Here is a 12,303-nt window from a genome sequence, read left to right as displayed (position 1 = left end):
GGTTCAATGGACTCTCAATGACTGACTGATAAGATTATGTCCAAATAGTCAAAAACACACACAATCAAAGGCAAGTCAATATTGTGAAGTTGAAAGAAGAAATAAAGGAGAAATAAATCAACTCAACAAGCAGATTTTAGCCATGATCTAATCGCTGACAAGTAGGTTTTTCCCATCTTAACCACCAACTAACAAGTCAAGCTGAATGCTCTGTCAATGGCACATTCGATTTAAATCTATAAGTGATTAGCAAAAGCTATGAGACTCGTATTCTATTCACAATGACCAATGTAATATAATACTACAATAGCCCCTTGTTATGCTGTTTGATTTACATGTTCTGTCTTAAACTAAATAGGTACTACATATACATGATTAGATATATAAGTAGAAAACGATTTGTTATAATTTGTCATCAGATTTGAACTCATGAGGTCACTTGAACCATGTGCTTGAACCAGCAGAGAAACGCAAATAACTGTTCTGTTCTGATAACAAGATAAGAGCTTTGTCCTGTCGGTCAAAAGGGGTAAACCAGATTCTGCAAGTGTGAGTGACCACCACAAATGTGTGCAAACAGGGAAACACTGAGAGAGAGAGGCTCCAATTGTTTTGTCTCCCCAGAGTATTTTGCACATTTCTGCTACTACAACACTTTTCATTTTAATTTAATTAAGATATACTGTACGTATTTTTCATTACATTCTGTACATTCTTTTTTCTATATTTATATTCTTCTGTATTTGCTCTTATTTTTTATTTCTCCTACTGTGTTTATGTTTGCACCATTACACACCAAAGCAAATTCCTTGTATGTGAAAACCTGCTTGGCAATAAATAAAATATCACAGGATTGGACCGATGTTTGTACCTGAAAATGGCTAACTCACAATTGCAAATAATCCCACCAGATCCAACTGGTAGCGCTTCACCTCTCGCACTAGTTCCGGCTCCTTCCCCCACAGAGAGTGCATGGGCTTACATCTACGCACAGTCTTGGCTCTGGAACCGTACTCCTGGATAGGGGTTGGACTCTATTCTTCTCCGGAGTTGCCCAAGGTGTGAGGCGTCTGGCGGGTGTGGGGATACTCACAAGTGAGCACCGCTACGTTGGAGTTCACCCCGGTGGACGAGAGGGTCGCCTCCCTACACCTTTGGGTTATGCGGGGGGAAACTCTGACTTGGAGTAGAGCTGCTGCTCCTTTACGTTTAGGAGCCAGTTGAGGTGGTTTGGGCATCTAGTAAGGATGCCACCTGGGCGCCTCCCTAGGGTCCAGCTGGGAAGAGACCCCGGGGAAGACCCAGGACTCGGTGGAGAGATTATATCTCCTCACTGGCCTGGGAACACCTCAGGATCCCCCAGTCGGAGTTGGAGGATGTGGCCCGGAGAAGGGAAGATTGGGGTTCCTTACTGGAGCTGCTGCCCCCGCGACCCGACCCCGGATAAGCGGTAGACGATGGATAGATGGATGTTTTCTTCTGGGGGCCTTCCAGTAGTGAAAACGTAATGAAGTGCCATATCGGCTGCCCTACATGCTAAATTAGGTGTATTAGTAGATTAAATCAAGGTATTTCAGACAATGTGCAGACAAGCTGATAAGCTTCAGTCCTCAGATGGTCTTTATGGTCTTGGCTTTGCATACTGTTTGACATCCATTTCCCCCCCACATCCCCAAGTGAAGGCGTGCAGCAACTGTGACCTAACCCAGACAGCAAACAAACACTGGTATTGGAATCTGTTACAATAACTGTTTGGTTAAACTGCCTGAACCTCGATGTCCAAAACAACATGTGCTGCTGGGCTTACACATTACAGCAGGTTAACAATAAATCAATCTGTTACCTAAATTGCACTTATTGGAGTACTTATATTTGATATATCTCTGCCCCTTCTGGGAAATTAGTAAGTCCCACCTGCACTTGTAAAAATAACGGTTCAATTAAATTTTCTGTAATGTAAAATTCGAAATGTGAACGTCTATTATATATACATTACAGTGAAGTGTTTAAATGTAAGCAGCATGTTCATGTTGTTGATATTTGAAGTGGTGCTAATTCCAAGTACCAGTGTACTGTTTGTTATGTTAATCTGTAAGAATACATTGTATTTTACAAGCAAAACACAAGTTGTGTATGTGTAAACTGTTATGTAACTATAACAACTGTCCAAAAAATGAAGTGTCATATAAGTATAAAGCAGCATGTAATGGAAATACTCAAGTACAGTGCAAGTACATCAGAATTGTACTTAAACAGTACTTGAATACTATCTATTTAACACAGATCTTTTAGATCCCTGTTATTCATCTGAATTCCTTATTTTCCTTCATAGAGCTTTTTTAGGGGGAGGAAGGCAAAACATATTGTAACACTAAATAATAAAACTCTTATTTCACTGAGCTCAGCTGACAACTGAAACTTATTTTTTCCGAAGTACCTCCAAGTCTATTTTTAGATGACCTCTAATACCCCTTCATTGCCCATCATTCTCCAAATTAGTTTAAAGATAATATGATGTCATGGCTGCGCCTGCTGCCCTGGTCCTGCCGGACACCGGAAAGCCTTTTTGACATTATCCTGGATTCATCCATAAAAAATAGTTTATCCTTTATTTTGAGATTTAAAAAAAAGAGTTTATCCTTTATTTGTATCTTATTATTTCAACTGTTTATCCTTTATTTATATTTTTTTCAGTAGACTTTAACATGGCAATAAAACTGTACACAAAGTGAGGTCCATAAATAAATAAATACATTTCCTATATCTATTAAGTAGGGATATGCAGTTAATCAAATCAACATGTAGGATTAGCATAGACAATTGAACTTCTTGTCAATAAAATCTGTTTTCGTGATTTTTGTTGTTCTTTCTTGCTTTATATATAACCATTTCTTTCTTTTTATATACCGGTGATTTTTGTCCTCACTGCTCCCAGACATCATGTGACGAGGGAGGGGCAGAGAACCAGGAAACACACCGCTGCTGCTGCAAGTCACAAGAAAGGTAAAGTCTAAACTTTTACACAACTGAGCGGAACATTTAGGAAGAATTGACAATACTGACGGGTTAGCAAGACATAGATACTACCTTATGACGCCGTGTCAATTTACACAGTAAAAGTATTTTCTTCTCCGGAAAACGAGAGAGAAAAATCTTAATTTTGCTGCGACTTTGATTGTAACTTAATGCCTTCTGCACCCGCAGTCCGCAGTGGACTAAAGTTAACATACAAGCAACTTTAACCCGGTTAATAAGTGGTTCATGAGTAAATATTGATCAATTATTCACTCATCAACATGTCATTGGAAAGCTCATGTGATTTCCGCGTTTTTCTCGCTGCCAGCTACAGTAATAAACACCCAGACAGGGAGGGTGCAACAACATTTATTTAAAAGTGGAACTTATGATTCAATATATCATTGTGCTTAAGTAAAAAGCATCAAACGTATTCACTTCCACAATAAAAGAACTGGATAGTCTCTGATCGTTTCTTAACATATGGTAATTTACATGCTGGCCATGGGTTCAGTCAACAGTACAGGAAGTCTGCTTGACTGCACTAAAGTAAATATTCCTGACCCAACCCTGTTACATGTTAGGCTTTATTTACAGCCAATTACAGCAGATTCCCCATTAGAAAATGTATTACACATTTGAAATTTACAAAACTTTAAGGAAATCTTTTAACGCTAAAGCATACTGTACAATGAGATTTCTATACTCAATATTTTAGACCAGTGACTCCCAACCTTTTTTACTGGTGTATCTCCAGGTCTCTTTCAGATGAACTCTAATGTCTCGTTATTGACCCTCATTTTCCAAAAGAAATCTAGTTTATTATTTCAGCTGTTTATCCTTATTTCTATCTAATAATGTCAACTCTATAGATTACTTTTTAACAAACTATTTAAATATGTATTAATATGTGCTTGACACCACGGTATGTAAGGGTTGTAGAGGGCCAATCACACGTCGCATTAATTTCCCTCTGGATGAATAAAGTATCTAATCTCTCTATCTATCTATCTATCTCTCTCTCTCTCTCTCTCTCTCTCTCTCCTCTCTCTCTCTCTTTCTCTTTCTCTTTCTCTATCTCTCTCTCTCTTTCTCTCTCTCTCTCTCTCTCTCTTTCTCTCTCTCTTTCTCTTTCTCTATCTCTCTCTCTCTTTCTCTATCTCTTCTCTCTCTCTCTCTCTCTCTCTCTCTCTCTCTCTTCTCTCTCTCTCTCTCTCTTTCTCTCTCTCTTTCTCTCTCTCTCTCTATCTCTCTTTCTCTCTCTCTCTCTCTCTCTCTCTCTCTCTCTCTCTCTCTCTCTCTCTCTCTCTCTCTAAATCAAAGATTTGCGGTGATTGGCTGGAAGCAAAACGATTACAGGTATCGTTTCATTGGAGAAGTTTTGTTACTACGTGATTCTGATTGATCTTGATTGATGCCTTAAGTCAGGGGTGTCCAAACTTTTTTCACTGAGGGCCACATACAGAAACATATATGAAGGGCTGGGCCACTCATACTTTTGAGGTATATTGCCAAAAGAAAAATCAAGGGGGGGGTGAAATGAGGGGAAATGGGGATGGATATATCTAAAGCTTGTTAAACAAATAAGGTATTGGGCTTTTTAACATTTTCTAACATTAGAAACTTTATTTGAGCTTATTAACATAAATACTGTGTAATATATGTTTTAACTCGCTTATAATGGGAGCAGCGTTGCACTCAGTGGGAGCAGTGATGCTTTGGACTGAAGGATGCTGCAGGTCAGGAGTAAGTTTGGTGGTTGAGATACGAAGGACATCACAGAGATGCTGTCGGTCAATTTGGTTCTCAATCTGCTTTTGTTCAGAGTTAACAGAACATGTTTGCTCACATATTTGAGTGGGGAAGTGCGCAACATTGAAGTAGCATAGTTGTGTCTCAAAGAGACGGAGCTCAGGGAATAAAACCGCAGCAGCACGAAGCCGCGGCTCAGCCAGCGTACATCAGAACGGTGGAGTGCGTCCCCGTATTCAGCATCGACATCAGACAGGAAAGCTTGAAATTCTCTGTGGTTAAGTCCTCGTGCTCGAATTATGTTGTTCCCTTTAGACTCCTAAGACGCAAAAGTTATCGTCAACTCTCCGCAAAAACAATGAACAGTTGTGGCATCTGTGCTCTCATCACATGCAATCAGTAAAGATCTAAAGCACAAGCTTTATCTGACACTTGATGTTTTAAGTTAGCTGACAAGTCAAAACTGTGTTTCTGTGTTAGAACTAAGAAGTGCAAAAGTTTGGACACCCCTGCCTTAAGGGTACCGAGCTCTATTTAGGGTTAAAACTTGTGACTGAGATGAGTTCATGAGTCTTCGGGGGGCATACAGTTTCACAACAAGTCTAAGAAGATGCCCAAAGGTATTTTCACAGGTCAACACTGAAATAACTGCAGTTACTATGGTAATGACATCTCTGTCTAACTCATGTGGTGTGTTACCTCACAGCTCTGCATCATGGCCTACCAGGCTGGGTTTCCAGATGACCCCAGTGCTTTGGTTCACAACATCAGCTCCAACATCCAGAAGCTGACGCTGCTGAGTAATACACTAACACACTAACACACGACACACACACAGAAGAAGTCATCATCATCAGCTGACTCCACTATGTGAATGATGGTAGACACGTGGAGATACTTCAGATAATCAATGTGTGCTCTCTTTCTTCCTCACCAGCCTCAGAGCTGCAGAGGGCAGTTTCTCTGCTGGGAACCGAGCAGGACAGAAGCCAGCTACCACAGACGCTGTGAGTTATAGGGGCGCTGCTGGGTTTGCACAATTGGTCTATTGTGGTGGACGACAGTACAAATGCAGGTGGAGAAAAGGTTAAATTTGTCAAGTGATGAATCAGAAAAATTATAGTAGTCAGGTCACAGTGACAACTCCAACAAAGAGAAAATGTCCGGCTGGTATTTTAAACTTAATGCAGATTAATGCTGATATTTTCAACTCCCACACAACTGGATGCGTTTCTTCTCAGAATAATCAACTGCTTATCATTCCTACTGAATCTAGGGTGCCATGATATCTTTTTTTATTCAGCAAAAATAAAATTATATTTGTCTTTGGTCACTAGGCAACAGAAACAACAGCAAGGTAACCAGATAGCGAAGGAGACCGACAGACTAATCAAAGCGTTCAGTGCACTTCCTGTTGGTCCCGATCAGGTGCTGAACTCTTAACGTCTTCTTTAACTAATCATTTCAAAGTTGTGTCCCTGCTTGTTAATAAAAACGTGTTTTCTGTTAACATTTCTCTTCTACGTGGCTTTTAGCGTCAGAGGAAGATACAGAAAGAACGTCTGGTGAATGACTTCACCACCGCGCTGAACAACTTCAGAAGACTCAGCGGCAGGCGGCCGACAAGGAGAGAGACTCTGTGGCCAGAGTCAGAGCGAGCTCCAGGGTGTCGGTGAGTAACCTGCTGTGCCTGCAAGGTCACAATGTCAGAGTGTAGACTAGTAAAATACACAGTGGTTAGATAATACATTAGTGAGTGATCATCGATTCACAATATTATTTACATTTCTGGCAGCTACTTCATAAAAAATGTTTAATCTTTTGTGCACTTTCTTTTTAAACAATATTTTTATGAAGAGTTTGAAAAAAAACAAATAATGAAATTGAAAAAAATAGAAATAAAAACAACAAATTACACAAAAGTGCAAAGGTTTGACATAGAAATGGGTAGTTAAATAAATTATTACATAAATATGAAATAAAGGTATAAAAGAAGAAAACAAAAATCTGCAGTATTCGGGTGATACTCTCATTTTCTAATAATAAACAAAAGGCTTCTATATTTTAATATATTTAAAAGTTTTGTTTTTCCTCTAACAATATATGTCAGTCTTTCTAAAGTCAGGTAGGTTACAATCTCCTCCAACCATAAGCTCACAGAGAAGCTGTTCCCTCTTTGTCTAAACATTTACAACAAATATCTGGAATGTCAGAAGATTTTATAAAATGTTACTTTAGTGATACAAGTTTAGCGAGTTTAGCGATTTGTATTGCAATAATTTCAATCTTGTATTGAGTGTATTTTGTTGTGACTTTTTAAGCATATAGGTTTTCTGCACTTGTATACAATCAATAGCTTGATAAGTGGAAATGATACAAAACAACATGAATGTAGTGTCCCTCTGACTCATTGACAACCCAGAAGCCCTCACGCAGGCATATTTTTGAAGCATACATCTCCGTCTGCAGTCAACCAATCCCATATCTTATCCAGAGTGTATCTCAGCCTGTTACAGATGTATCAATATCTGCACACATACAAGTAGATAAGCAAAAGGAAACTGCAATACATACATTTTGTAGGCTGCCTTTTTAACCCTTATTTTCCTTAACTAATACACGTTTTGCTGAATTGGTCTTTTTACCTATAGTTATTATTCAAAATAATTACATTTATAGTGGAGTTACTGATCAAAAGGTAATAATCTTATTATATTAATTGTTCATTGTTACTGTCATATTACACATTAACTTATAACATATAAACTTAAACACTCAAACTAAATGAAATATCTGTTTTTGTATTCTTTGTCCTAATGATAGACACCTGGGGAAATCCATACACAAAATGAATTCCAGTGATCAATTTTTAAAGTCTGATCTAAAAAAAATATATAACCGGGGTCGACAGGGGTCGGCAACCTTTACTATCAAAAGAGCCATTTTGCCACCTCTTCCACCAAATAAAATGTGTCTGGAGCCGCAACACATATTTCATAACACAGCTTAAGTTGTATATATAGTTATACTATATTTGTTGCATTTATGAAATTACAGAAAGACAAAGGAAACTGTTGAGATTGTATTGTTATTTTTTAATTGTTATTAGGACGACACCAAACTCTTTTAGCGGTATCAACTCAATGATTTCTTCCTGCACCACATCAGAGTTCACATACCTGCATCACAGCGCTGTCTGTTCAACATCATTCACATCACTTGACTCATCACAGGCGATTGAATATGCTTCAGCTGAATTGATGTCCTCAATTTGGTGATGTTTGTTGCCATTTTAATGTCACTGTCTTTGGCTGCTTGCTTGGCAACTCTTTCCCCACACCGCTTATCTCACCGCACAGAAAAGTATCTGCTGTGTTCATGCTGATGAGCATAATCTCAGATGGGGAGCTAAAAGCTACAGTACAGGTTTTATATGCTCTATCGCACAACATTTTTGAAAATGAAATTTTCTGTTGGTACTCAATCAAATTATATTTAATGAGGTATTTTGATCATGGGTGCTGTATATTTCATAGCCCCCTGTCCATACTGAATCATTGCTGTACCCACAATCACAGTAAAGAACGTCCTCTGCACTACAGTTGAAATAGCAAGCGCAAAAGTACAGTATGTTGAAACCTCCTAATTTCCTTTAACAGGGAGGACAGCCTGATGACGGCTTTGGAAATATGCCTCCTTTCCTTAGGTAGGTCCACTATTTATGATAAACAATATAGTTTCTGTTATGATTATTAGTATTATTATTTCATCTACATTTGTCCCTGCAGTGATTCCCAGTTACAAGCTCAGGCTGAGGCCATCACTGAAGACGACCTGAGGCTGATCCAGGAGAGAGAGTCGTCCATCAGGCAGTTGGAGGTACAAATACGAATCAAATGTCATTGCGAGCACGGCCACTAATATGTCCAGTATCTCATCAGCACTGTGTTTCCCTGTCACATGAACTATCTTTCCTTATGTTGCTTGATTCAGTCGGACATCACAGATATCAATGACATCTTCAAGGACCTGGGGATGATGGTCCATGAGCAGGGAGACATGATCGGTGAGCTTTTGTGCTCGTAGATTTCTTGTCTGCTCCTCTAATAATGTGACAACTTACAACAACGGAAACATTTACGTAATGACAACAGGAATGTGTGCTGGGTCAGCAGTCTCACATACGCCACATTTAATTCAATGTAATAACATATTTACCCAAAACATTTCTTGGCAATAGCACTGATTACTGATTGTAGGCACAGAGGCACAATGCTTTCCTATTTTACACTGCCTATTCTACCAAGTAATGGCTAAAAACTTAGCTTAGCTTTATTTTATTTATAGTGGGAGTATTTGCTGTGTTCTTTTGTTTTTCACATTTTCACTTGACTTAAACTACACTAGTTTACTTTTACATTTGTTATCTCTCGTATCACTAAGTTGATATTTTTATTAGGCGGTAAAGCTCGTAGAATTGCCCTGGTGTATGAAATGTGCTTTACACACAATGTTGCCTGCCATTGCCTTGCCTAAATACTAAACAAACAACATTAAGAATATGACCTTGTTCAAGTGATCTTCTGTGTTGCCCGGGAAAATACAAGTTTGTAGATTTGTGCCACGTACGCTCCCCCTTCCTCCCATCTGCTGCATGTAAGCTGTGTGTGTTTCCTGTGTGTTTTGCAGACAGTATAGAAGCCAATGTGGAGAATGCAGATGTGAATGTCCAGAACGCCACCCAGCAGCTTGCACGTGCTTCAGCCTACCAGGTAAAACTCGATAGTACAGAGAGGACGATCAACAGAACAGAGAAAGACAGATGTGCAAAGAAAGGATCGAGGAGAGGCATTCAAATATATGTATAAATGTTCAATTATAACTAGTGTTAAGAAATCTAAGCAAGAATGATCGCTGTAGTGGTCTCTGAGATAGCAGTATGTGTGCATGTCCCTTTAGTAACAAAGTCAGTTTGCTTTGGTAAATAAGACGTAGATGAAGAGGAGTAAAGGAGAAAAGAAAAGCTGAGTCACAAGGTGATCTGATTCATAACTTGCTTGTCAATCACTTACATCATTAGCTATCCTGAGTAAAACAATCCATCTCGCTATTTTATATACTGCTGGATAGACAAATTATTAATAATATATAATCATTTATTAGTTGATTTTATGTTTTGGATGAATACAATGAATCTGCAAAGTAACTAAAGCTGTCAAATACATTTAGTGCAGTAAAAATGACAATATTTGCCTCCAGAATGTAGTATAGTAGAAGTATAAAGTGACATAAAGGGGAAATAATTAAGTAAAGTGCAAGTGCAAACTGTACAGTAAGTACAGTACTCGAGTAAATGTACTTAGTTACATTCCACCACTGCTTATTTAGTACACAAACAAACCACTTTGTGCTTTTTCCCCCCCCTGCAGCGGAGCTCCCGGAAGAAGATATGCATCCTGATGATAGTGTTGGCTGTAGTTGCTGTTGTTATTGGACTCATCATCTGGGGCGCTGTCAAACAATGAGGAAGAAGCCCCATCCATCCTCTTCCTCTTCATCCTCCTCCTTTTCTCACCCCCCTCACGAGGGCAGTCATTGGGACTGTCTGTCTTTCTTTGACTTGATTATATTTTTAAGATACTGCACAATCCTTCACTGTGAAAACATAAAATTAGCGCTGGAAGCTTTATTATTCTAATCGGCTTTATTTGAATTTGCTTGTGTTGGATTTAGGCATGACTTACTTTAAGGGGAACGCTTAAAAGTTGTATTCCTCCTCTGATTGAATGTTGCTGGGTTCAGAGGCAGCCATGTTTGCTCCACTAGCCCTGAATGTTAAATAAGATACAATACAGACAATGCTTCTAGCTGCAATGAAGCAGCACGTTGATATATTGCTGCAGCTGCTTTCTTTTGTCAGATAGGAAACCAGTTGTGCTAAATGTTACTCAGCAATCAAACTATGACTCAAGTGCACTTAATACAAATTTGTGAGTAAAGAAAAGCCAGACGTGGTCCATAGCACAATGAAGCTGCATTCAGTATGTAATGTAGTGCTCTGAGGGACAATTCTCTCTTTCTAATCTATCCTGTATTTTAAGTTATCATAAATTACAATCAAGAGTTCCATTCTATTCAAATGTGTGTAGTTATGTTTTGATGATCAGTCAATAAGAATGTGATTGTGATTAGTACCTTATATTACACTCCACTGTAAGCCAGTCATTCCAAGTCACTAGGAGATGGTGTTGTTACTGTTAGTAGGTGGTTGCCTTTGTTTTTAAAAGTGCATATTAAAGAGATTGCACAAACTCAAGCACAAAATGTTGTTATTCTGTTGAACTACATGTCACATCACACACAAAAAAGAATGTAAGTGCAACATGTAAACGTTCAAATTGTGTTTGTTTCAATCTACAGAAATGAGGTTATGCTTCTGTTAAAGGCCCTGCACAACACACAGGTGTTTCCAATCATCCAGCTGATTAGACCCGGTTACAGGTTGAAGGTGGGCCAAAGCTACGTCAATCAATCATAGTCCAGAGGGGAGGTCTAATCAGCCAAATTAAGTGAAAACACCTGTGTGGGGGCTTTGCTCATAGAAAAGTACTGACAGTCAATTAGCATTCTTCTCTGTGACTCACAACCTACAGTAACTGTCTTTAGCCCTGATGTGAAGAAACCACATTTGTTGTAACCCAAACTAAAGTAAGTGAAAGCAACATGTAAAATTATGATCACATGTATATTTTTTTAATATTGAGAATTAGCTGCCTACTATGTGTCAATAAGTTACCTGAATATACTGAACCTGAAATGAGCAGTGTTATTTTAACTGTAATTCTGTTATTCTTAAATAAAATTCTGATACGCCACTCAGTTAATTATTTTTTACAACACAAAGAAACTTAAATAAATCCTTAAATGCACAGTATGTAATAAATAATGTTCTACCAACAGGTCTCTCAATCAAAACGACAACAAAAGACAGTTTGGTGGCGTTGTGAAGTAGCCTGGGTTAATGGGAGTTGCTCTCACTGCAGTAATGTTCTGTCTGACTTCTCTCCAAAGCAAACAGTAAAAACATTGATTAAAGTTTCCCCAGCGCACACAGGGGCTGCGAGCTAACAGCTAACGCTGGCTGAACTTGTTAACCTGATAACGAATGACGGCTATTGGTAGATAACCACAACGCTGACACGTGCGCAAAGGGTAAGTTGCCGTTACAGGTGACTGTTTACGAGATAAAGATGAGGGATTTCTCTATAGGTTTGTTTATTTAGGTGCAAGTGACTCAAAAAACAAGATTGAATATCATTACCCTCATGGTTCAAGGATCTTGATAGGACCACATTTAGGGAAAGTTAATAAGTAATGGTCTTCCCACCCTCAGCAACTGTTGACTATCGTTCTTACCCTTGATCAAGGCATTTAACTCAACTGCTTCAGTACAACTCAGTGTCCACCAGTAGAGGACAGTAAATCTATGTTCTGGGTGATGGTGGAAAACAACATGTGTGCTCAGTTGACTTTCTC

The 12,303-nt window shown here is 38.8% G+C and overlaps 1 protein-coding gene across 1 annotated transcript; it reads left to right on the top strand.

Annotated features, from left to right (window-relative positions):
- Positions 1-5,181: 5,181 nt before the first annotated feature.
- On the top strand, positions 5,182-11,642 carry stx7l (syntaxin 7-like). The gene is given in 11 exon segments (XM_029425957.1): positions 5,182-5,387; positions 5,474-5,567; positions 5,705-5,774; positions 6,105-6,195; positions 6,303-6,363; positions 6,366-6,439; positions 8,427-8,473; positions 8,556-8,646; positions 8,761-8,833; positions 9,457-9,539; positions 10,197-11,642. Coding segments are annotated over 11 exon segments (834 nt in total). The 5' UTR covers positions 5,182-5,333; the 3' UTR covers positions 10,293-11,642.
- The last annotated feature ends 661 nt before the right edge of the window (positions 11,643-12,303 follow it).

This window comes from Cottoperca gobio, chromosome 24 (assembly GCF_900634415.1).
Source record: "Cottoperca gobio chromosome 24, fCotGob3.1, whole genome shotgun sequence".
In the NCBI taxonomy this organism is placed as follows: domain Eukaryota; kingdom Metazoa; phylum Chordata; class Actinopteri; order Perciformes; family Bovichtidae; genus Cottoperca; species Cottoperca gobio.
Note: the sequence above shows the minus strand (reverse complement) of the source record. Positions and strands in the feature narration are given on the sequence as shown.